The 24,679-nt window shown below is 46.7% G+C and overlaps 1 protein-coding gene across 4 annotated transcripts in view; it reads right to left on the bottom strand.

The window, feature by feature from the left end:
- INPP5D (inositol polyphosphate-5-phosphatase D) overlaps positions 1-24,679 on the bottom strand; it is a 62,414-nt gene that overhangs the window by 34,814 nt on the left and 2,921 nt on the right. For 3 of the 4 annotated variants that reach the window (XM_039557233.1, XM_010390621.4, XM_039557232.1), the window contains exons 1-3: positions 22,086-24,613; positions 20,328-20,559; positions 15,441-15,504 (exon numbers count right to left, since the gene is read on the bottom strand). In XM_039557233.1, the coding sequence (XP_039413167.1) occupies positions 15,441-15,504; positions 20,328-20,461 (198 nt within the window). In that variant the 5' untranslated portion in view covers positions 20,462-20,559; positions 22,086-24,613. Of the gene's footprint in view, positions 1-15,440; positions 15,505-20,327; positions 20,560-22,085; positions 24,614-24,679 lie in introns of those variants that run through there. The other variant, XM_010390619.4, reaches the window with a different exon arrangement.

Here is a 24,679-nt window from a genome sequence, read left to right as displayed (position 1 = left end):
GGATGCCAGTACTTACCACCACAAGCTCCATTTCTCTAAGCATGATACTGACTTAGGAGGCTCTGTATTAACTACTCACGCTGCATCACAAATCCATTCTTATTAAACTTTATAAAAAAATGGGAATGCTGAAGGTTTCCAATTTTGGGAAAGGCCATCTTACTCTTTCCTATGTGCGGTGTCACGGAAAGGACTTGAGAAGCACAATGCATTCTTGGTTTCAAATGCTTAACATGTTCTCTGTGTGGAATGTGAGCCCAGTTGCAGTTAATCCTAAAAAAGATCCTGACTCTCATATCTGCCACTGTTGATCTCTTCTGGCCCTGCAAGTTTTCCCCTCTGTGATCCCATCCAGGCTTTTTTCTGGCAGCCCGAAAACTGGTTGTGTTCACAGGTAGGCAGTGCTCCCATGGCAGAATTGGGACACTTGCAAATTAGGAGAGTCTGATAGAGGAAAGCAATATTGAAAGGAGTTCTCAGTAGACTATAATTGGCTGCCAGATTTTTATCTCCAGTTCCTTGCTAAAATTCTACATCCTAAATAAAAACGTATTAGAAGCTCTGGAAAGCAAAGGATCTGTAGAAGTCTTTTGAACTGACATTCTCCACACACGATAAAGACATAGATCATAAAAATAATGTACTCAGATCCTACTTAAAGACCCCATTCCACTCTGTTCCAGCACTCCATGGTTCACATAAAAATTATGTTAATTGCCAAATATCCAACTAATATAGCGCATTAGTTTTGAACAGCCTGGTTTTTGGTAGTGGGGGGGCCACAGAGGTGGCTTCTGTGAGAAGCTGCTGGAAGCTTCCACCATGTCTGGCAGAGCCAATCCCTGATGGCTCTGAAGATGGACATGGCACTGGCCAAGGCTGGGCCAATTGGAGATATTGGTAATGCCTCTGTGATAACAGATTTAAGAAGAAAATCAAAACAAAGGGCACACAGTTTTTTCTAGCCAGAGAAGAGGAGGAGGTGAGAACATGTGAGGAACAACAACATGGCAACACCAAGGTCAGTGGAGAAGGAGGGGGAGGAGGTGCTCCAGGTGCTGGAGCCAAGGCTCCTCTGCAGGCCGTGGTGAAGAGCTTGGCGAAGCAGCTGTGTTTCCACAGGGGATGCAGAGATCCACCCGCAGCCCCTGGGGATCCACGGGGATGCAGAGATCCACCCGCAGCCCCTGGGGATCCACGGGGATGCAGAGATCCACCCACAGCCCCTGGGGATCCATGGGGATGCAGAGATCCACCCGCAGCCCCTGGGGGAGGTGTCCATGCCAGAGTGGGTGGATGCCTGGAGGAGGCTGTGATCCAGTGGGAGATCTGGCGGAGAGAGGTCCTTGCTTCCCGGCTGGAGCAGCCTGGCCTTGGAGGACTGCACCCCATGGAAGACAGACCCATGGCACAGCAGTTTTGGGAGGACTTGTGCCCGTGGGAGGGGCTCACGTGGCAGCAGGTTTGGCAGGACTGCTGCTCGTGGGAGTGGACCCACGCTGGAGAAGTTCATGGAGAATTGTCTCCCGTGGGAGGGACCCCACGGTGCAGCAGGGGAAAGACTCCTCTCCCGGAGCAGCGGAAGAAAAACTCGGGTGATGAGCTGACCAAGCCCCCGTGCCCTGTCTCCCTGCGCCGCTGTCAGTGGGAAGGAGAGAGGGGTTGGGGGAAGAAAAGGTGTTTTAGGGGCTTATTTTACTTCTCATTATCCTCCACCAACTCTGTTAGTAATAAATTCAGTTTGCAACTTTAGGTTGAGCCTGTTTTGCCCTTGAAGTGTTTTCTCCTGGTCCTTATCTCAACTCATGGACCCTTCATTAATTTCTTTTTCCCTCCTCTACCCAGCTGTGGCAGGGGAGGGTGAGCGAGTGACTTTTGTGGGTGCCTGGCATTGGGCCAGTGTCAAACCATGACATATAATTATGTAGAAGCCAGGAAGAACACCAAACAATTCTAGAAAGCACCAAGACCATGTACTTGGGATAGTTCTCCACACTAAATAAACCATTAGAACTCTGGCCTTCAAAAGATTTTGCCAATACAGCACACAATGATTCAGCTTGTAGCACCAAGAGAAACCTGCTGAGCAAACAACCCTTTCAGCATTTCTCCGTGTTATAATAAATAAGATTTACATCAACAAAAAGCAAGTAACAGTACAGTTCCATGACGGAACATGAAGGACTGGTATTAAATTTAGCTACGGGGTGCAAGTCAGATGAGTTGATGATGAATGAGCAAGGACTGCAGATCCATGAGGATCTGATGCAATGTTTTTAGCACTTCTGTAGTGTGTGGGTGGAATTTAAGTAAAAGTTTTGGAATACACTACTTCTAAGAACTTTTGTCATTTTATCACAAGCCTTGTGCTTTTTGGTTTTCCACTGAAGAGCTTCTACACTTGAAGTCAAATGAAAATTTCCATTTTCATTTCTTCATAAAGTATCTAGCTCTAGTGCTTACCCAGACAAGCTTGAAAACATGGGCCTCCAAGAGCTATCAAGGCACCCAAGGCAGCAAATGTACCACAGTCATTGTTTCTGAAGGCACTTAGTGGAGGTCATTGTTGTGATTCTGTCAGTGTTCTCTGCTGACAGTAGCTGGGCTGGGAGAACTATTGCAGGTTACTTGCTTCTTGTGGAAATTCCCAAGCTCCCTTCAGCTTTTCCCTCTGTAGAAGGCGATCAATACATACCCAGGCAACCATGTGAAATGTTTGAAGTCCTAGGAGAAAGAGTTTCTCCTGAAACAGGTGAAGACATGCCCACAATGGATCTGCCTGCACAGCTGGGCAGGATCCCTCAGCCCACATCAGTCTTACACTAAGTTCCTGGGGCTCTTCTCCAACCTGTGCAGCAGACAGTGGAGGATCCATAATCAGCTGTCTGCTTTCCCTACTGTCCTCTCAGCTGAATGAATCCCAGTTTCAACCATCACCAAGCACTAATTATGCATAAATTACATAAACTATCCAGTGGGAAAGAGAAAATCCAAGATTGAAGAGGTAGTATTTATTGAAGATATGCTGCTGAAGCAAAGCAATGCAGGCAGAACATGCATGGGAAGCAGTTGCATGCACCACATTGAACTGCATCATTTTCTAGGTTTGCATAATTCAAACCCCTGAGCAATGCACAGTAAGGGTCGGCACCTTAGTGTTACAATTTCCCATCTTCAGTCTGCAAAATTTCTCAGGCTTTAGCTACAGCAACTGATTTCTATTTTTGTGACGCTAAGGGTGACCACTTGTCCTTTCTTTCAAGAGGCTGTCCCTTATTTCATTCAGTTACTGCAAACCCTCACTCAATCAGTTGGAAGCCCTGAGCCATAGCTGCTGACCGGACAGAACATAGCCTGAAGGAGCATTTAGCAAAACTAACCACAAAACTAAAACCAGAAAAAAAATACCCTTCAAACCCTCTCCTTTTATGTTCTCCCCTGAACCGCACTTCTGGAATAAAAATAGCAGATGTTACACATTTTTTGTTACACTTTCCCCCCTAAAATTGGACTCAGGGTTTGTGGGTTTGCATGCACAGGAATGTACAACGACAATAGGCTACCCAGTGCCTCTGTGAGCGACCAGTGCCTGCCTGTGGCTCCTGCCATGTCCGATCACAAGGAACACTTGATACTAAGGCTGTTAAACAGCACAGGTCACTACAGCCCTGTCAAGTTTTGGAGAATAAGGCTTAATGCAGAGTTACCTGGAAATTTTTACTCAGGCTTACTAGTCTGCTAACAGAAAGCAACCCCAGCCCACAGTGAGCTTCACCATCCTTTGCCCATGGGGTTTGCTGAACCCAGCTGTGCTGCGTGTTGGCGTTTAAAATACTGCAGAGGGACAGCTTCAGAACCCTGGGATGGAACAGACCGCAACCAGTTTAGACTTTCAGAGGAGAACCAAGACTGAAAACTCCAACAGAAGCACAAACTGAAGACATAAGATGTCAGAACAGCGGGGCAAAGGTCTGGGAACAACCAAAAGCTGCATTGTGACTTCATTCTTTCAGAGGGACTGAAACAACTGAATCTGAGCTATCTTTGCTAAAGTCTGTTTCATTTCCCTAAACCATTTTGTCATTTGAAATCAAGCCTTGCATGTGTTTATACAGCAATCTGAAAAGTCAAGGATGCTAAATTTCATTCAAAGGCTGTAATAACTTCAACCACCAAAAGGTAAATTTGAAGAGTATTGGTGAAGCAGACCTCGTTTACCTAAAACAAGCGCAACCAGGACAATACTTCCAGTTGATATTCAAAGGTGATTGTATCTTTATATTTTACATTTATGTCAGCAATAAGCTAAAGCCCACGTAGGATTTACTGGTCCCATTCTCCACAGGTGCAGCGCAGACTGAGGGAACGAGATCTAACTGGAGCCTACGTGTCACTTGTGATGTGCTGGATGAGTTCCATGTCTTCGTGGAGAGGGATGCAGACTGCAATGACTCACCTTATCAGCAAATCAAGGTAGATCTCTGAAGAAGAAAGGGCATTGCCCTGTCATTAACAAGTGTGGAAACAATTTTTTAGTGACCACGACATTTGCTATAAGACTCCTTGTAAACAAATCAGTGTTTTCCAAGACTCATTCCTATTTTAAATGATCAGGACAAAAAGCCTCATACAGCACCAACAATAAAATAACTTCTCTTTCTTTGAGAAAACAACTCAAGACTTGCCTGTAAATGAGCACTTTCCTCTGTGACCCATCATCCCTCAAATCACAGAAGCAATAGAACACAGCCTTTCATTACCACACAGCTGAGAGGGAAATAATCTATTGTCTCCCTGACTACCTGAAATTGAGTTATGAAGCTTCATCAGAAGTCTTTGGTAATATAAAATATATAAAGGATAAGACAATCAAATGGATTGAACAATATGTGACTGATAACATTAAAGCTAATATCCACCAAATTACTGCAAAATGAGAGTATTTTCTTGTTGATAACGTTGGTTACATAAGTTTTCAATTGCTTTTTGTCATCTGCCACAAGAGTTTCAAAATTTCGGGGAAATTTTCCTTTTGCTAGTCCAGGAGACATTGAGGTGGGTGTGTCCCAGGGGTTTATCTCAGGGTTATACATGTTTGTAATTCGATTGTTTGTACGCCTGAGCTCTTGTAGCTGATCGCGGGGGGGGGGGGGGGGGGGGGGGGGGGAGGGAGGGGAGGCGGGAAGATCCCGTGGGGTGGGAAAGAGCTGCTGGGTACGTGATTTTGGGTGGTCAAAGCCTTTCCAAAGGATAACAGGTGAAACAATTACTCTTCTAAAACAGTACTTGTTAAACTGCTTACTGTGTAACAGTCCTAATCCTTATCTTCTCAATCTGGAAAGATTTTGCAGCTCCTGGAAGCTGCTTTGTACCTTCAGTGAGGATTTGCTATTTGCAATTTTCAATTGTTTGAGTGTGATGAAGGCTTTATGACATAACACACTTACTGGAGAGCAAACAGCAAAAGAAATTGATGACATTCATTTGCATTTCACTCTTTGGAGGGAGATTTTATGTGCTAGCACATCCAGATAAAAGGAAAAGGGATTTCACGTCATGGCATGCATTAGCTTCCAAAAACCTGATTACATATTTTGAATCTTGAGAAACAAAATAATATCACTTTAACTTTATCTAAACCATATTCTCTGAATTTTTTTTTAATATATATTTCAGGAAACTGGAAACATTCTGGAAGGGTTCAAACTACACAAAAGCTGGACATGGTTTGTTTGTATGAAGAATTTTGTATACTGAGAGATTCAGTAGAAGGAATGTGCATGTTTCAGGAAATACCTAGTTCTCTTATTAAATGCTGCTTCTTTCAGCTTTCCAAAACCTGTGTAGTGCATTAAGTTCATTCCTACGTCAGATGCAAGAGTGGAAAAAACATTTTCCTTGTATAAACAGATTTGGACAGTTTGTAGAAACATGAAATATATGGATTTTGCTAAGCCCCGATTGTAAATTATTTTCAGTCCTACATGTAAAGTGCTTTACAAACTGATTTAAATCAACATTAAATTATATTGAGAAATATTCAAATTTGAATATCTAAAATTTTTGGTAATAAAATGAAGTGCAATATAATTAAATTATGGTTTTGGACATACTAAAAATGTGCTGCTCTAACCATGTTTCAATATATTGCTTATATGTATTGCCTGGTTGTTCACTTATCCCTTCTTTCTATCCAAGAAAAGTGAGCACCCTGGTTATCTCTCAGCCCTGCAGTGCCAACAGAGTCCCACGAGCACAGTGAGTTTTCTGCGGTAAGAACAAACTCAGGTGAAATCTGTTCCATTCTCATCATTATCTTTTCTTGAGACAGCCTCTGTGCAAGTGGCATTTTGGGCAGAGCTGTGCCTGCCCTGTCTTCCCTGGAGCTCACGAGGTTGTGCCATCATAGTTGAGCAGGTACAAACCCCTTGCAGAGCTGTGACAGAAGCTGTAAGTGGTGGATGGCTGAGCCTCACGTGAAGTGTTTTACTTTGCTTTATCACCCAATGAAACCAGCTTCAGAGCAATTTCCTAGTAGAAAGGTCTTGCTCAGATACAGATAGATTAGCAAAATCCACAGCAAATCACGAAGTCCTTTTACAGAAAACTTTTTTGTGGCCACATGTGCCAGAGCAGTACAGCACACTGAGATTACAGTGCAGCAACAAAGAGAACAACAAAAACTTTCATCTCTCTGCACAGGGCTAACAATGAACTTGGTACTGCATATGGCACAGGCAGACAGTGTCTCTGGCGTTGGTGACAGCAGCAGTGACACCAGGAATGCAGGAACTGAGCTGAACTCATAGCTCTTACCAGCTGCTGCTGGCAGGACAGCAGCCTGTGCTCCAGAGTGGGTTTGCAGACCGGATGGGGCCTCTGCCCCAGCTCCACCCTGCAGGACTCATAACCACAAGCCAGAACAAATCCTGCTCAGGGGCAGGCACAATCCTGCCAACAGTGACGTGACAGGCGGCCCTTGCCTTGTACATCTTGCTCACCCCAGTAGACAGAATTTTGTTTGTTCTGGCATATTTAGTCAACCTGTATACAGTGTATAAATCAAGATGATTCCAAAAAAATGTGTTTCTAGAAGTGCACTGGGGAGTGAGGTTTCAGCAGAAAACGCTATACAGTATTCAGGGCTTCTCCTATGTGCTGGGAGCCGCAGAGCACACTGGTGATCTGCATTTAGTGTCAGTTGGCACAGTGAGTCACAGCTGCTGGCCTGCTTTCTAACTGCTCACATAGCACCATTTGTTTCCTGTTGCACAAAACCCCATGTCGGACTAGGAGAAAATTACCAGAAAAAAAAAAAAAGCTATATGATCACTCACTGTAAAACAGTGCTGCCAGGGTATCTGTCATTTTCACCGAAGTCAGCAAAACCCACAAGAAAAAAGGGTCAGGCCCTCCCTTTGCAACAGGTAGTAAGTATAAATGTAAGAAGTTTTTAAAAATAGTGGATTTCAGCACAAATGCAAGGAGTGCTCATGCACACAGGAATGATGATTTGGCTCTACAACTGCAAAATGAACATTTCCCATGTTTCCCCACGGAGCGGGGAGCAGGAAGATGCACACACACCGCTGCCTTCTGTCAAAGAGCTGGGTAGCTAGGACAGCCCAGGGAGGGGAAGAGGAAAGAAAAACACAGGCTGTAAGTTTAAAAACACTAATGTTTTCCTTACTGTAATACAGTCTTTTATACAGCATGAGAAGAAGGCAGCTTTTCGTGATCCCTTCTCACAAGGTAACCCAAAAGACTCTGGAGTTGGCCAAACAGTTTTGCTCAAAGCAAAAAAAAAGTTATTAAAAAATGAAGGAGCTTGGAGCATGTGCTATGGAAGGCACAGTCTTTGTTCAACACCCGTTCCCCCTAAAAAAAAGGTGATGTTGGAGGTTAGGATTTTTCCTTTTATTTTTTTCTTTCTCTCAGGGAATTTTCCCCCATTTGTTGCCTAAGAGATGATAATGAAGATACTTAAGAGAGATAAAAGATGTAGCCAAGGAGGAGGACGAAGAGTGCAGCTGGCTGCAGTCTCTTAGCTCAGGGGGTTTCTCTTTGGAAGTGCAGAGATACTGCGAGATTTTGGCGGGGGGTGAGGGGTTGAGTTCAGCTCCTCGCTCTCTCTTGGTCTCGGGACCAGAGCGCAGATGCTGCTGCTGTTGCTGTGGGGAGAATTTGCTGCCACCACGGAATTCCATCCTTTACTGCTTCTTCCTTACCGTGGGTGAGCGTCTGCTCATAAGAGCGGCTGTTGAACTGGGACCTTTGCAACACCCGATCTCACTGGGAAGGACCCTCACCATCTACTCAGGTGCCTCAGGGGAAAACACCTCCCCACTCCGAGGGAGCATCTCCCAGCTGCTTTCGGGAGCTCAGCTGCCGCTGCACAACCCCGGCTGTTTTCTGCTGCTGCTTCGGGTTTTTTGCTACACTTTAGCCCGACACCCAGCGCCTGCCAGGACCTTCCGCTGCTTCTGCCTCTGCCACTGCTTGGGGCTTAGTGCTACACTTCAATTCGCTGCCCCTGGGGGCCTGCTCATCTCTGCCGTTCCAGCCACCGCTCCAAGGTTCCTGCTGCAGCCCATTTCGCCGTCCGGAGGGGCACCGGGTCCGGCTGCCCCGGGGGTTGGGGAAGGAAGCCCCTTTTCCATCCCTTTCCCATCCCTCCCGCCGGCCGAGCCGCCATTACCCTGTGAGGGGAGAGGCGGCCGAGCTCGCGGCACAGCGCCCCCTGCCGGCGCGGGGAATCCCCGCAGCCGCCCCGCCCGGCCGGGAGCCACGAGCGCCCCTGGCGGCCGCGAGCGGAGCTGCAGCGAGGGGAAAGCGCCTGCGGCCGGGAGCGGCGGCGCTGGGCTCCGCTGCTGCGCGCTGGGGCTGCCCGTGGTGTTGGGCTGGCTTGGTTTATATGTATATATATGTATGTATATTCATAAAGAGCTGTTATTCCTTTTCCCATATCATTGCCTGAAAGCCCCTTAATTCCAAAGTTATAATAATTTGGGGGGAAGGGGGTCAAATTTTCCATTCCAAGGGAGGTTCCTGCCTTCTTTGGCAGACACCTGTTTTTCAAATGAAGACAGGTGACAAGTTCAAAATTGCTTATCTGGACTTTTTCAAAAGGGTGATCCAGTTTTTCCATCCGAAACAACGCTTTTCTTCAACATCCTGGTAACACTGATCACTTCTGAAAAGTTGAAAATCAAAATGAAACATTTCACATGAAAGCGATTTAAAAAAAAAAAAAAAATTTCCATTTTGCTCAAAAATATGAAGTGGTTCCTACTTCTGCTCCAGGCAAGCTCTATTTCTGCCCTCTCCTCTGGGGCAGACAAAAGATATAAGTAGCATTTAAGGCACTGTGGGTGGCTGGAGCCTCTATCCTTAGCAGCCCACAACATTTCAAGACAGGACCTGACCTGAAGCAAGAGCTCAGCTGGCAGCATGAATGGAAGAGCAGACTTGAGGGTAACACAAGAAAAAAACCAAACCTGGTCAAGCAACCGGGTCACGCCCACAGGAAAGCACCGTGAGGCTGCGTCTTCCTCAGGCTGAGGCCAGACTCTGCCACACAGCACAGGCGACAGCACACGATTATAGAACCAGAGAACCATGGAATATGCCGAGCTGGAAGGGACTCACAGGATCATCAAGTCCAACTCCTGGCCCTGCACAGACACCCCACCCTGTGCCTGGGAGCATTGTCCAAACACTCCTGGAGCTCTGGCAGCCTTGGAGCCATGACCATTCCCTGGGGAGCCTGTTCAGTGCCCCACCACCCTCTGGGGGAAGAACCTCTGCCTGATATCCAACCCAACCCTCCCCTAACACAGCTCCAGCCATTCCCTCGGGCCCTGCCACTGGTCACCAGAGTGAAGAGGTCAGTACCTGCCCCTGCTCTTCCCCTCACAAGGAAGTCATAATGGCAATGAGGCTCCCCGCAGTCTCTTCTGCTCCAGCCGAACAAACCAAGTGCCCTCAGCCACACCTCATATGGCCCCTCCAGACCCTTCACCATCTTCATGGCCTCCTCTGGGCACTCTCCAATAGTTTCATGTCTTTTTTATATTGTGGTACCTGAAACTGCCCACAGGGCTCAAGGTGAGGTTGCACCAGCTACCAAAAGGCTGCTTTGCAAGTGTCCCAGTTTCTTAAGGAGACTCTACCTTTATCCACAAGCCAAAGCTGCTCCTGTAACTACTAGGTTCACTCTCTCAGTGGCTTTTACAAAGGACATCTTTGGTGCCAGCCCTGTTTGTGCAGTGTTGCCATCTGTCCATCAGGATATCTCCCCCAGCCTTCACACACAGTGGCACGAGGCCAGTGCTTGATCCTACAAATTACCTATGAAGTGTTATCTGGCAGACTACAAGCAGAACGTAAGATACAATCTAGCTGCCCCTGAGAAATTATTGATTTCACTGCATCAGCAGCTAACATGAGATGTGAATTCCTGTTTGAGATGCACCAGAAATCAAGAGACATCAAAGTCCACACTACCCTGTTCCAATCCATATTCACTGACCCGCCAAGGCCAGTGTCTTGTTCCTTCTCAGCACCTCTTTCAAGCATCCTCACTCATGAGGCAGGTTATACTCTTGGCAGTGACCCTTTGAAGGTGAAGTATATAAAAGCAATAGAGGGTAAAGCATTAGGCAAGGGCAGTATCACAGGTTTTCAACAGCAGCCCTTGACCTCAGAGCCTTGTCACATGGAATAAGAGTCAGTTGTACTGGGAATATCCTCACCCGACTGCAGCCTGCCAAATTTGGCAGTTTAAGGGGGTTATCTTTAGGCAACAGAGACAGGACCTGCCAAGGACAGATGAGCCCACCCAGATGAGAAACTGATTTCTTTCCTGCTGACTGCAGATACAACTCAGCTTTGACTACGTGACAGCTTTGAGTGCATGTCCAAAATGAGGGGGGATGAATACTGATGTATCACACAGATCCTCTGATCCTGCTAAGGTCAGCCAGGGACAGATGTTTAAAATTATTTTTGGTAACCCAATCCTTGACTGGGCCAAGTTCCCCATTTGTTGAGGGGATGTTAAGGTCATAAGGAATGCAGAGAGGCCAGTAATGAGGGTCATACTGACCATTCAACCAGCCAGTTGAATAAATGAGATGCTTTCAGTGACAGCACAGGAAAGTTGTATCTTCTGTGAATCTGGATGGCAAGAACTGACCATAGAAGCCTAGTTTAAAAAGACAATTTTAGTGTCTTTAGTTTGTCTCCGGTGCTTAGTTTGATCCTGTGATGTCCAAGGAGACTCCTTTGCTGCTTCACCCCTCTTTGCACAAACATGATTACATTCAGCTAATCCCCAAGCACTCAGTAACTACACATTAATTATGTCTCCCTGCTGGAGCAAGGGAAAATCATATTTGTTCTCACAGAGAAGGAAGTGAAGCACCCCAGCTGTGACTTGCCCACAGGTAGGCAGCAGCTGAGCTCACTCAGGGGCAGTTTTTTCCAGCCTCCTGCCCCTGCTCCTGGATCTCTGTGTAACTGTGTTTTTTTTCTCTCTTCCTGTTCTCTCTTACTACAGCAAGAGTCTGCAGACTGGCAGAGATATCTTGATGACTAATTGTTCTCAGCCTAAAGATCTCCACTTGCTGTTACAGATCCTGTGTTTCAAGGGGTTTTCATTACCCCTACCCTCCTTCCTTAAATATGTTTTCATCAGCAGGATGCAAGTTTGATTAATCCAAGCCATGCTTTCTTCACATATATTCTGAAGTCTCAAGTAATGAAAGGAGAAAATTCACCAGAAAAGAAAGGCAAAAATTCTATTTGTGTTTAAAGAAAACAGCCTGTGACAGTGACCTCTACAGCTCAGTATGGGAGGACACCAGATGAATTCCAGATATGGCAGGCAAGAGAGATTCCCAACCATGCTAACTGCTGCAGAGCTGCTGCAGATGTAGAATCCCAATGGCATGCCATGCCACAAAACGCTGGAAGGACACATGCAAATATTTTTTTCTTCAGACTGAATGCAAAAGTGCACCTTTGCATGCAAAAATGTGTACCTCCCTTTCTGCCACCTGTTCTTGAACAGTTAATTTAACCATGCAAAAATAATGACACTATCATTCCACTAGGGTGGGACCAGGCTCTAATTAAAAAGAGAAAAATGAAATGTACTCTCCAAGACTTAACAAAAAAGTGATGCAACTTGCAGCTTTAAGGGTGAAAAAACTCCATAGAGTGGCAGAGGGAGAGCTGTCATATCACATGTGCTGTGTATGTAGCTGTGATATGACAGATCTTCTGAACCTGCTGTCATCAAGAAAAATTCTTGACAGACAACAGCCCAGATCTGGGCAGGAAGACAGCCCTTTTTTCAGGAAGAAGCACTGTGCAGGTAAAAAAAAAAGTCACATTGACAATCAGGGCTCATATTGTAACTAATACAAGCTAATCTCAGGATTGGGTATTGAATCTTTCCTATATCATTTTTATAAACCCAGAAATGAGAAGCATCTACTGACTGCTGTATTAATTTATCACCTGATCTAGTTCCATAGGATTAGTAGACCCTTTCCTTTTTTAATGGGATTTTAAAAAAAAGTCAGTATTCCATCCTATTCAACAGCTTTTACATCCTTGCAAAGAAGAAATCTTTTCAAAAATCAGATTTTTTAATACACATGAAGTAGTTTTTGTTTTATCCAAAAATCAATAGACAAGCAACCAAAAAAAAGTCTGGCCCAGCTGGAACACTGTACCAAGAGCAGCAGCCAAGCACACAGGACTGTTTTTCCTCTGAGCCTGAATTACAACTCTCACTGCATCTTTCTCTTGCCAGAAGAAGCCAGCCCCCTTCTTCTGCCTCTCCCACAGAACTGGAATAAGGCAGCACAAAGCAGGAGGTGTTGTGTCTTCAAAACATGAGTTAACAACACACTTTATTTAGCCTCCTCCTGATATTCAACCTACAGCTCCTGGCAACCCAGCTCACAAAGGTATTCCGCCACAGCCCCTCTGCATTCCATGACACAGGAGCAAGAGAAATCCCTCGCAATCACAACATGGGGCCCAAGCAAACCTTAAAAATTGCTTGTTCATAAACCTTGATCCAGCATGAGAGCTGCCCATTTTTACACCAGAGAGAAACACAGATTTCTTATGGCTGCAGTGCTCTGATCTGCAGACAAGAGTTGTACATGAAAACAGGCCCTTTGTCACAGCAGAAACAATCACGGATCCAGTACAAACTGGGAAGTGCAACTTGCATCTTCCTGGGCTGTCACACACAGAACTCTGCACAGACCTTCACTGGCAGGTGCTGGAAGCAGCCTGTGGCCCAGCACTCTCTGGAGAGTTGGTGCACACAGGCACATTGCTCTCTGCTCGGGTTTCAAACTCTCCTGTCACTCATAGCATCTGTGTCCTGCTAGAACAGGCTGCTCACACCATCTGCCAGCGGGGCAGCTGAGAGATGAGGAGGGGACAGGGCAGGGCACGGAGGGACAAAGTGTGGGGCTGTTTGGCTGCCTTTGCAGATACCCTCTGGCCTGCCTTTCTTCCTCTCTCACAGGGGAAAACCCAACATAGGATCATTTCTGCGCTTGTTTTGCAAAAGACAAAGCAGCTGTCAAACTAATACCCCAAAGTTATTCAGAATTAGGGTTCCACAAGTTCCATTCATCATACTGCTGCCAGTGCAGAGAGCAAGGACACCATTAGCAGTGCTGGGGTCCCATGCCAGCCCTGCCACAGAGCTGGTGTGGGACATACATAGTTGTGCCCATTGCCTGGGCTTCAGGTATCCCCCAGCACTGTCCCTGCCTGTGGGGCTTCATCTGTGAGCTCTCTGGCACAGTGAGACCCTGATCTCTACAGCTGATCTGGGTACTGACAAAAATGATAAACACCGTATCACCTTCTGGGCTCTTACCACCACCTCATCATCACACCAGCATAATGCACCAAAACACACTCTTTAGGACAGAATGGTCGGGATATATCAGAAGATGGGGGGATATCAAGTATCACTACAAAGAGCCTGCAGCACAGTGTGTGGAGCCAGGTGGAACAGCAAGTTATTGGTCCCAGGCTTGCACCCGGCTGAGCCTGCACAGGTTCCTCTGCACAGTGTCACTCAGTGCTCCAGGAAGAGGGATGAACTCTGGTGACGTGCCATAGTAACACTACAGACCCAGATCAAGTCCATCATAGACTCCTGCTGGCAGTTCCTCCTCAGAAACAGAAGTGCAAGTGAGGCAGAGGACTCTCAATGGCTCTGGGCAATCCAGCTGTCAAGGATGACAGGGCCATGGTGGCTGGCTCTGGGCACACAGTCCTCTGGAGTACAGCACGAAGAGCTTGGAATTAGCCTTGGTGGCAATACAGCTGTGTCTGTGCAGAGCTGCACCTGAGTGGAGCTCTTGAAAACAGCCCGAGCTACCCAAAAGAGGATCTTGAAGGAGCCAAGCTGGATGTGTGCACCCAGGACACACAATCCACCATTCTTAACAACACCCACAGCTGAAAGCAAGCTGCCAGCACTTAGCTGTTCTCACTAACTCGGGACTCTTGTTTCAGATATGCTGCCTCTTAGTGCAGATCTCAAAGAAACACTGATAACTCCAAAGCACATGAGGAAATACACAAATAACATGGTGCATGGGAGACGTGTAAGCTGCTCATGAAGTTGGTAGAAATCTGATTTCTAGTGTGGGAAGCTAGTTGTCATCTGAAATGGGAAGGAATGATTGTAGACCCACTCTGAATAGCAAGGCAGACTGGGTGGCATGGGCATTTCCATTCCATTTAGCAGGGAATGCCCATGCAGCACTGACTGTGCCAAGAGCATGAGTTGGCTGCAGCCCCCACTGTTGCCCAGTAAACACATGCCCAGTTCTTGGGGCTGTAGGAGACCATGCCTGCCTCCCCACCCCAAGTTTCATGATTTATATTTTAGAAAAAAGTGGGCTGAGAGGGTGGCACAGGAAGGGGAAGTGGCTCATTTAGGCTCCTAAATCAAAATAGGAATAAACAGAACATCTGAAACTCCTGCCCTCAGTCTTGGTACTTTCTGGGTCCTGAGATGAGAACTCAATTTACATTCTCTGGGTGTAGGCAACTGTGCTGCAGTTTTGGATTTAAGAGATCCATGATGTATTGACAAGAAGCTGGCTTCAAAGGAAAAGTAATTCCATGTGCTGAGCTTCTCACTTACATAAAACCTGGCTGTGCCACTGAATTGAAGGCATGTGTGTTAAGGAGTGTGCCAATGGCCACAGCTATGGACCAGACCGGACACTGAAATCTCCACAGCAGTGGCCTGGAGACCAGCACTGTGCTGGCCTGACATTAGTTTAATTCCTTATATCCTTTTTCTGTTGGTGTTAGAATTACTTTGAAAACCAGCAGTTCTCAAGTACATTTTTGTGGGACCAAATAGTACAGAGATGGCTTACCTGGACAATCAGCTTATTTTCTTTATCGGGCAGAATTCGGTAGGTATAAACGCAATTCCGGTACCTGGAACAGACCACAGGTGATGTGATTAGACCATGTCCAGAAAGGAATCTCACTATGGCATCCCTCCCCATGAGAAAAGACGTTGGAAAATCCTGAGACACATAGATTGCTTCATGCACAAGGGTTTTAAACATTTCTTTCTTTCTTTCTTTCTTTCCCTGGAGTCTGTGGACTAACACAAACCTGAAGTGTTCCTGGTCACTGAAACAGGAACATCTGCTTGCAGATGTCACTGCAGAAAGTGATATCAGCATTAGCTCAGAGGGAGTTATTCCACTCTTCTTCTGGCCGGAAAGAGAGAAAACACCAAGTAGCTCTAGCTGTCAGTAGAGCGGGTGTCTCAGGAAGGAATGAAAAAGCAGAAATCCGAAAGGCAAAGGGCCAAAATCAGCAATAAATGAGTAAACTGAAGGGCCAGTGCATTGACTTGTATTGGAAAAAGCAAATCATATATTTCAGCTAAATCACAGTACAACAGCTGATTGCCAGGCACATTTTTATCTACAAATCCTAAAACGAAAACCCATCTCACCATCCTGGTGTGGATGCACACTGTACATGTGCATCTGTAAAGCACCCACAACAAGTATTTTGTCCCAGCTAAATTCAATTAGATTCTTATTTAAGGGGGGATGGAGGAGTCTTGTGCCCAGTGGAGGGTCACATCAATGCACGGGAGCCCAAGGGAAGCCTGAACAGTGCTGTAAGCTTGACCTTCCTCAGCAGCTGCTGAGCTTTGTGCAGCTCACCCAAGAAGTATTGACTATAAAATGTATTTTTACCTTTCTCACAACAACAGATTGATCAAATCTTTTAAGTCATCTGCAAAGCACTTAAAAGATACAATATCGCTTTGAGCCAGCAAAAGGTGCTGGTTCAACCCCTTCCTTCTCAAAAGGAAGAACAGAATCCACACTTCCTTTATTGTAACAGAAACACTGCACTACCTGTGGAATTGTCACAAAATGTGGGCTGAGGTCAGCCTCCCAGCTGGGGAGATCAGGCAAATCAATAAACATCCTAATCTCTCTTAGAGTTCTGATGTGAGTCTATTCATCATATGCCTTTCAGAATCACTCCATGCAGGAGAGAGGAGACTGCCAGGATTTCAGGCAGCGTTACACGAGGAGTCACAAAGAGACATTGGAAATGAAAATAAATTCCTCGTAGATCATAGCTGAGTCTTTCCAGGGTGTCTGGAGGATTTATCCACATGAACATTAATGCAAAGGCATTAGCATTAATGCAAAGGACACAAAAGAATTCCAGCTGTTTCCAGAGCTCGTTTCACAGGCATCTATTCACTCACACATCTGGTACAGAGCTGGAAGTCACAGACATGATCCCCAACTGTAGGGCAGCTACAGCACTGCTAATTTCACCAATCCCAGGCAATCGGTGCCAGGTGAGGATATGCCCCAAGGAAGGGTATGGGGTTTGTTTTTATGTGTCAATGCAGCTCTCTTACACCATTTCCTCCTGCTGATATGCAAACAGGGCTAAGCAGATTTGCTCATGCAGCTGATGAGAGACAGTTTGTGTATGTGGAGATTATGAAACTGATAAATGAAGCAGCTCAATTGCTCTTGCTCACAAGAGGACCCTCATGTGGCCTTCACAGAAAGTGCTCCATCACAAAGACCTTACAAGGCTGCTGTCGTAATGCTTGTGAAGAGGTTTAAGCTGAGAACAAGTAAGATCAGTATAAGAACAATGAAAGAAGGGCAGCTGGGTGAGACAGGAGAAGGGAGGAGCACTTCCTAGGATCAAAACCAGGAATCCTCCTTGCCAGTCCCCTAATTTAGTGTGTGTGGATGGAGAAGACTGCGATTCTTACTCCATTTTTCACCCTTAGGTTTTCTCTTCTCGGCATCCTGACTGTCTAGTTATGCAGTCCCAGTTATCGCCGCGTTCCAGGTCTCCCTTAAAAGCTGGGTTGAGTTCAGAATTGCTCAACCATTGTTCAGGCTGTCCATGTGGAGGGTACATAAAACATCAGCCTCAGTTTAAACAAGTCTCCAAGTACTTGTCATCTCCCTGTCCTCTCAACCAGCCAGAGGAGGAAACAGTGTGACAAGGTTGGCATTTTCTCTTTCCTCTCCTGCTGTATGTTTTTATGCACAGGTGATGATGTGCATATTGGGAGTGTCTGGAGCACTGAACAGGGCTGCTGTGCTAGGCCTGGTGCCAAGTGCACCATGAGAGAGGCATGGTGTTGGAAAGGGCATCTCACAGGCAGGGTCCTCTTAGAGGGGTCCCAAAGCTGCAGCTGGTCCTTGAGTGTCACCTCTAGAAGTGATGTTAGTCCTGCAGCCATTCATGGATGAACTGCCAACAGAAGATCCCCTGGAGGAATGGTACCAGTTCAGGTGCAGAGAACACTAAGCAGGCTCTTTTGGATTTCAGGATTCGGGCATTCCCCTCCAGGTGCATAAAAGAGCCCATTTCTTGTCAATAAACTCACAGATCAAATGATTTAGGCACAGAGAAAGGAGGAGGAAAAGGGTTTTGCTTCTTGCCTTTTATGGGGTAATGTGACCAGAGCAGGGGACAGCAGTGCAGGGGGAGGAGCATTCCCCAGCCTTTCACCGTCTAAATGCTGCTGCTCTAAGTTTCAGAAAAGGAGTCAAGGTACTCTTAAAAGGCCCTGCAAATACACCTCCCCTACTTGTCTATATTTATACAAACCCTGTTTTTCTAAAGCAGCTTTTCAATGAAGTCATTATTTCATTCTATGATATTAGAATAATAAATACTTCTTCTGGATCTTGATTGATCTGCCCAATAAATATTAGAGCTTTGTAGAATATGACAGTTCTTTTTCAGAGCAAATTTCATGTTTTTTTTGTTTTCCATATCTATACATAGTTGACACTTTCTCTTTTTCAACATAATTCTCTTTTGTGGAAACAATTTGCAGTCAGCCTTTCAATTCCCCACTCTCCCATTCATCATCTCCTATTTTTTAAACAGAAGTAACTGAAGAGCCCAAACTTCAAACACCTTCCAGTCAATAGCACAGCTGAAACTGATACATCTCTGAGGAAGTTTTTAGCTTCAGCAAAGGTGCCCATTTTGTGGAGATGACATTCAGAGGGAAAGACTTATTCACCACTTCTCCACAAACTAACTGCAAACCAGCATAAGCTGAAAGCTTGTTGGATTGTTTGACAGCAGTCTGTGAGACATTTCCCAGACTGTAATTAATGCCAGCCCTTTGCACCTCTGACCCAGCTGTTCTTGGCTGGCAAGGCTGGGTGCTCCCCAATTCTTTAATCAAGCCATTCATATTAGCTGCCTCAGAATGGATTTAAGAACATAACCTTTGGCTCCCGGTTCAGAAACTCATGGTCATTATATTGTTTCTATTTCCTCATCCCATGTCTCCCAAGTCACAAAAGGCTTTCAAAGCTGGCTGCATAAATATTTACAATGGAAAAATTTATGCAAATGCATGTTAGTAGGCATTTTTGCAGCACCTTCCCTTTCTATAATCCCCACCATCACTCAGTGAAAATATTTTGTGTACATACTGGTTACAAGTCAAACCAATGGGGTAATACTAAAATCACTCAATGGAAGCAACAGTCTGTTCTAGTAAATTGTTCCCTGACTGACCACTCCGGCCCTCAGCCCATGTTACAGGATTGTCTCTCCTCCCTCCTGCTAGTATTGGCTATTCATATGCCTCTGTCCTTCTTTCTCTGCTCCCTCCAGAGAGACAAAACTCGTCCCTGTATTGTTACAAGTGCCTTAACAGGCAGGCACCGAGGCTCTCTGCGCCTTGTGAACACACCCACTCCAGCCACCACTCTCTGGCAGGCCAACATCTACGCCCCCGGGGCAGTTACAGTGCTGTCACCAGAATCTGACCTCAGAGAAAAGCAGTTAGCACAGAGTTATAAACAGCAGCACCAGCTTCACCACTACAAGAAATATACTTTGAGAAAATGAGAAACCTGCTTGTAATGTAATGTGGGGTAAAGATGAAATGGGTTTCATTGATCTGCTGCACAATGGCAGCAAAGAGGATCTGACAGGGTCCCACAAAGGCTCTCTTGATCTCTCCTAAGCAAGGAGCAACTGTCTGATCTCTCTGTAATGCAAGGTCAAATGTCTCAGATTTTACCTAGTGACTTCAGTCTCCTCTCACCCCTGCTCTCCTGCCTCCAGAAATAATACCTGCCCCTCTCAAACCCAGGGCAGGAGGCCTTGCTCTCTGCTCCCTGACCTAACCCAGAATGGGGGGATCAGGGCTGCCAGCACTTCTCTCCCTACTTCCCACATGAAACGTTTACCCCATGAGCCACATTAATGATGCAGGTGGAATCACTGCTGTGCTGGGTATACTGTGCACAGCTCCAGGAACTGTTTAAAGCCTTTTGCTGAATGCAACACGGTACAAGCAGAGAGCTCAAACATACACTGACCCAGAGCAAGAAAAGTGCCTGGGAGGTACCAGGCTTGGGACTGGGGTCACTAAAGAGAAATACTTGACCCAAGTTGTTAAGACACTCCAGAAGTTCAAGTTATTTTCTTTCAGAGCACAGCAGCAGTGCCTTTGACCATCTCTCCTTTTGAATCAGGGGCAAGAGCAGCGTGAGCAGTAAAGCAGTACATAGCTATGGGTTTATTCAGCCTGGCCCCTAACCCTTCCCCACCCCATGGCCCAGTCAGGTGAAACCAGCCATGCTCTGATGAGGGCTGCACATTCCCGGTGAGTCCAGCGCCTGTTTGCCTCTGTGCTGGGGAGGGGGCAAGGGTGACCCCTGCCCAGCAGGGACAGTAGTGTGGGCTGAGGGCGCGGTGAACGCTGTACTTACAGCACGCAGAGCGCATATGCCGAGGCAATTGACTCACTGGCCCTCACAAGGAAGCTGCCATCCTTGCCTACTTTGGAGAGCAGGTCTTCAGCTCTGGAACGAGTGATGTTGCCGTGGTACCAGCACTGATCCATTGCTGGAGCTGGAGGAAACCTGAATGCCAGCACAGGAGCTGCCAGAGCCGCCTGTGTGTCTGTGTATAACGATCAGCCAGCTTCAGCTCACCAGCTTCCTGTTTCAATAGCACAGAGAGGGAAAGGAAACTCAGCCACGGACAACTTCCTCAACTCAAACAGCTCAGAGAGTGAGTGTGACATATCCCTGCAGCCCCCATTCTCCCTCTTCATGCTGCAGCTGAAGTGACTAGCAAGCCCATGTTCCCTGCCTTTCCCTCCCACTTTGTGTCCCAGCTGGTGATCTCTTCTGCTCCCTCACAGATTCAGTCCCCCAGGCTTTGGTGGCCTGCCGTCCTATTTACGATCTCCTGCCAGATCCTTTGAGTTTTCATCTTTTTCCTGTCTGCCTTACCCACTACAGGTCTCCGTGGGGAGTAAATAAACCTCTGATCAGTAACACACCATGCATTAGGATACATAGCACCGACTGCCCCATTCCTGCCTTGACTAGTCCTCATATCTAGCTAGGTGTGAGGAGGGGACTCCAAAGAACTCAAAAAAGTAAAATTACTACTTCTCCATGCACAGAAGCAGACTGAAAGGCTGATTCGCGCTGGGGATTTGTGACCAAAGCTCCCTCTCATCTACTGTGAGATGGACTCAAAGATCTTTCCTACTCTAAATCCCCAAAGGTGGGATAGAGCAAAGCCGTGTCTGGCAATCTGCGTCAGAGAGGGAAGAACCGGAGCTTTCACTTCCCTTTTCTTTGTCTGTACATCTGTCCCTCAGCTATGCTGTGTGGCATGCTTAGTGTTGCATCTCCAAGACGTGTTGTCGGCAATGCCAGGACATTCCTACAGGGCCACTGCCTGCACGGCAAATTTGGTTGCCTATCCTGTACCTCCAACCACTCTGCTCTCTGCATATTCACATTTGAGCTATACCTGAAAGCAGCAGCTGAGCTGCGACTCAAAGTCCAGAGGCAGAGGAAAGGCACAAACCCTGCTAGCCCTATGGTTCCCAGAGCCAGGAGAAGCACTGGAACCACAGTACCTGGACCATGCATGGAGTGCTATGCTGTACACCGCATGGACAGCAAGGCAGGAGAGAACAGACTGTCACTGCACAGGGGGAGGCTAGAATGTGTGGGTGTGGAGAGGGAGAGTGAACCAGCACAACCCAGTACCCATCCCTGCAAGCCTTCTTGCTGCTTTCAGTTATGCAGAGGCTTGGTCTGCAGAGTCCAGTTTAACCTCTGCACTGAGATGAAACTGTGGGCAGCAGCAGCCCGAAGCTGTGTGGCCAGAACAGGGCCCTGCTAGACGAGCAGAACTGCACTGTGCAGGGCTTCCTGTCCACGCAGAGCAAGCGCTGTCTGCACACCAAAATTAGCTCAGCTGAACCTGGCCTTCAGCTCCACCAACATCCACACAGGCCTTTAGCAAACTCCTATGGATTCAGGTGCCTAAATGGAGTCAGACACTGAATGCCATGAAGTGGCTCTGCCAGTGGACAGTAGCTATAAGCTACAGAGTGGTTACAAACTCTGTTCTCCCAACAAAAATGAGAATCTGCATATGGCAAAGGCACCGTGCAGCTGCTCTGACAGCCCTGCCAGGTCACAGTGCACTGCTAACCTCACCTGCACCAACTCCTTGGGATTTCTGGTACCTCCAGTAGCTTCTGTGGAGCACAGCTGCAGCAGGAAGCAGAACAGCTCTGAATGTCAACCACTGCTTGACCTCCCAGTGCTCTCCGTGCAACAGACATGTATCTGGATGCAGAGTGGACAGAGCTGCTCACAAAATGAGTTTTGTTAGAATGAAACTGTTTGGAGAGCTTCTCCTGATCTTCTGCACACTAACACCAGGTAACAGGTACAAGCTCTCATTAGACATCTGAGACTAATTAGCTGCATACTTATCTCCTATCCCCCCCACCACCAACATAGGTTTTTAGCAAGTTTCTGCTATTTCCTTCAAATCCCTTGTCCAGGCACACACTACTCCTTGACTTGGAGACAAAAACAAGGGGAAGGGATCCAAATATAAGTGATGATTGTGGCAATTGAATGTGCAGGCTGGTTCCTGTGAGTATTTCTTGGTCCTAAAAGAAAGCACAGTTTCAGCTGCAGCTGTTCAAAAGGTGAATCCAAATCCCCCAATATAAACAGCTCTGTGATCCCTAATGACTTGTTAGCTTGGAATAATATCTCCAAGACACTACAGTAGACACTTTATCTAAACTGGTTTTTCTATAGATGTCCAGGTAGTATTGCACCAGATGGGTGTCCAGCCACAAGCCTCTCCAGACCAGTAAATAAATACTGTCTGTGGCATCATTCAAGATGTACAGTGGTCACCCAACCCCCCCACCTATATTCAGCCTGTGCACTGCATCAGCATGGGAACTGCCAGGCGTGGCCAGATAAAAACTTAAGTATGCCTTTCCATGTCATGAAACTAAAGTATTCCATAGTACCTGATGAGGAGGTTAGGTCTATAGGGCAGCAGTTAGCTTTGCTGAAGTCTAAATATACCATTCCCTCATTAGGCATCAGTGACAGGCTATTGGCCACAAAGGTTATTTAGACTCTGGCCTACATCTAAAGAGCATGTGAGTAATACCCACAAAGTACTGGCTACCGGAGCCACTCTGCTACTCCAGCCCAGCATGTTACTGCCCTGCTGCTTGGGAAAGGCTTCACAAGTTACAGGTGTGTCTGTGAAAGTCATGAGAGCCCTTCACTCCCTTGGTATCTGCAGCATCCAGGTGCCCTGAAACAAATCTGGATAGTGAGGAAAGTCAGGGCCTCTTTTCCCACCACCCATGAAAGCTGTCAGTAGTAAAAGGCAAGGGCAGGAGCACTGTGCAAGCAGAGACTCGCAGACCTGAGCAGTGACACTGCAAAGGATCTTATGGGACTTGCCAGTGTTCACCAAAAGGAACATCTTCTGAGAGACCTCTGGAAATCAGGTGTTTTTCTTCACCAAGAGGGCAAACAAATATATTTTCCTTGCAGTCATTGAACATGTGCACACACGCAGGATACAGCACACAGGAAACAAACACAGACTGGTTCACATGCAGAATTTTGTCTGGAGGCATGGGTAACACTTCCCTAGCTCCATCTGCTCTGATGGGTCTCCCCTGGCAGCCCTTAGTTTCTGGTCTGTCCCTTGTCTAGTCACTGTATAATGGCTCCTTTCAAATCACAATGTACAGTAGTAGAATAGAGTCTCTCTCACCAAAACTAGAGCTGTCTCCTTCAGAAATCTTCTGAAAATCTGTCTACGTTGGAAAGCCTTCCAGCTTGAGTGTTTTATGCCACTCTGGTCTTAGTCAGGTCTCCTTCCTCTCACATTGGTGCTTTTTTGTTGGAAATGGGGCAATGTTATTTGTTTGACACAGTGCCTCATAAGCCAATAATACTCTGTAATAACAAGACATGGGGTAGTCAATGGTAAGAGAGTTGCTATGTGGATCACTGGCACTTGTGTTAGAAAGACCAGCAAGCACCTCCCCTCCTGACTCTAAATTGGGAGCTCCCTCTGCAGACCTGTCCTGATCCTGCAGTCCCCATATAGGCAAAATGCCGGTTTTGCCACTTGCTCTGTCCCCCAACATCGAAGGGTCCTGGTGTCCTCAATGACTCCTACTGTCACTGCCCAGGGAGAGGGAGCAGGCAGAGCACACAAGGCTGTGGTTTCCTTACACATGGGAAACTGCAGCTTCTCAATGCATGTAAGCAAAAGGGCGAGTAAGCAAGGAAACACAGCACATGAAGTAAGGAGGTTAAGTTAGACAGAAGCCCCTGGGGTGCCTGGGAACCCAGCAAGGCAGCCCCAAATGCACTGAAGAAGTGGGCAAGGAATATCCCAAGAGCAATGCATCACACAGCCTTGCTGAAATAAGGAGACAGAAAGCACTGGAAATTAGAGGTGCCCGCATTCCTACATGGGTTGCAAGAAGCAATGCTCCTTACCAGAGCCAAAGCAGTTTCCTGAAGAAGATGACAGCAGATATAGGGTAGTAATCCCAGTGCCCTCTCTAGAACTTTCTCCACAACTTACTAAATACCACTCCGCATAACCCTGCTGCCATCTGTTCCCTCGCAGTCCCTGCACTGTCAGCACACATGTCCCTGAGGAAGTCCATCAGAGACCTCAAGGTGAGAAGCCCTATACAAAGCTCACACTTGTTTTGGACACGTGATGTGTAAAAAGGCAGCCAAAG

Source organism: Corvus cornix, chromosome 9 (genome assembly GCF_000738735.6).
Source record: "Corvus cornix cornix isolate S_Up_H32 chromosome 9, ASM73873v5, whole genome shotgun sequence".
NCBI classification, from domain to species: Eukaryota; Metazoa; Chordata; class Aves; order Passeriformes; family Corvidae; genus Corvus; species Corvus cornix.
Note: the sequence above shows the minus strand (reverse complement) of the source record. Positions and strands in the feature narration are given on the sequence as shown.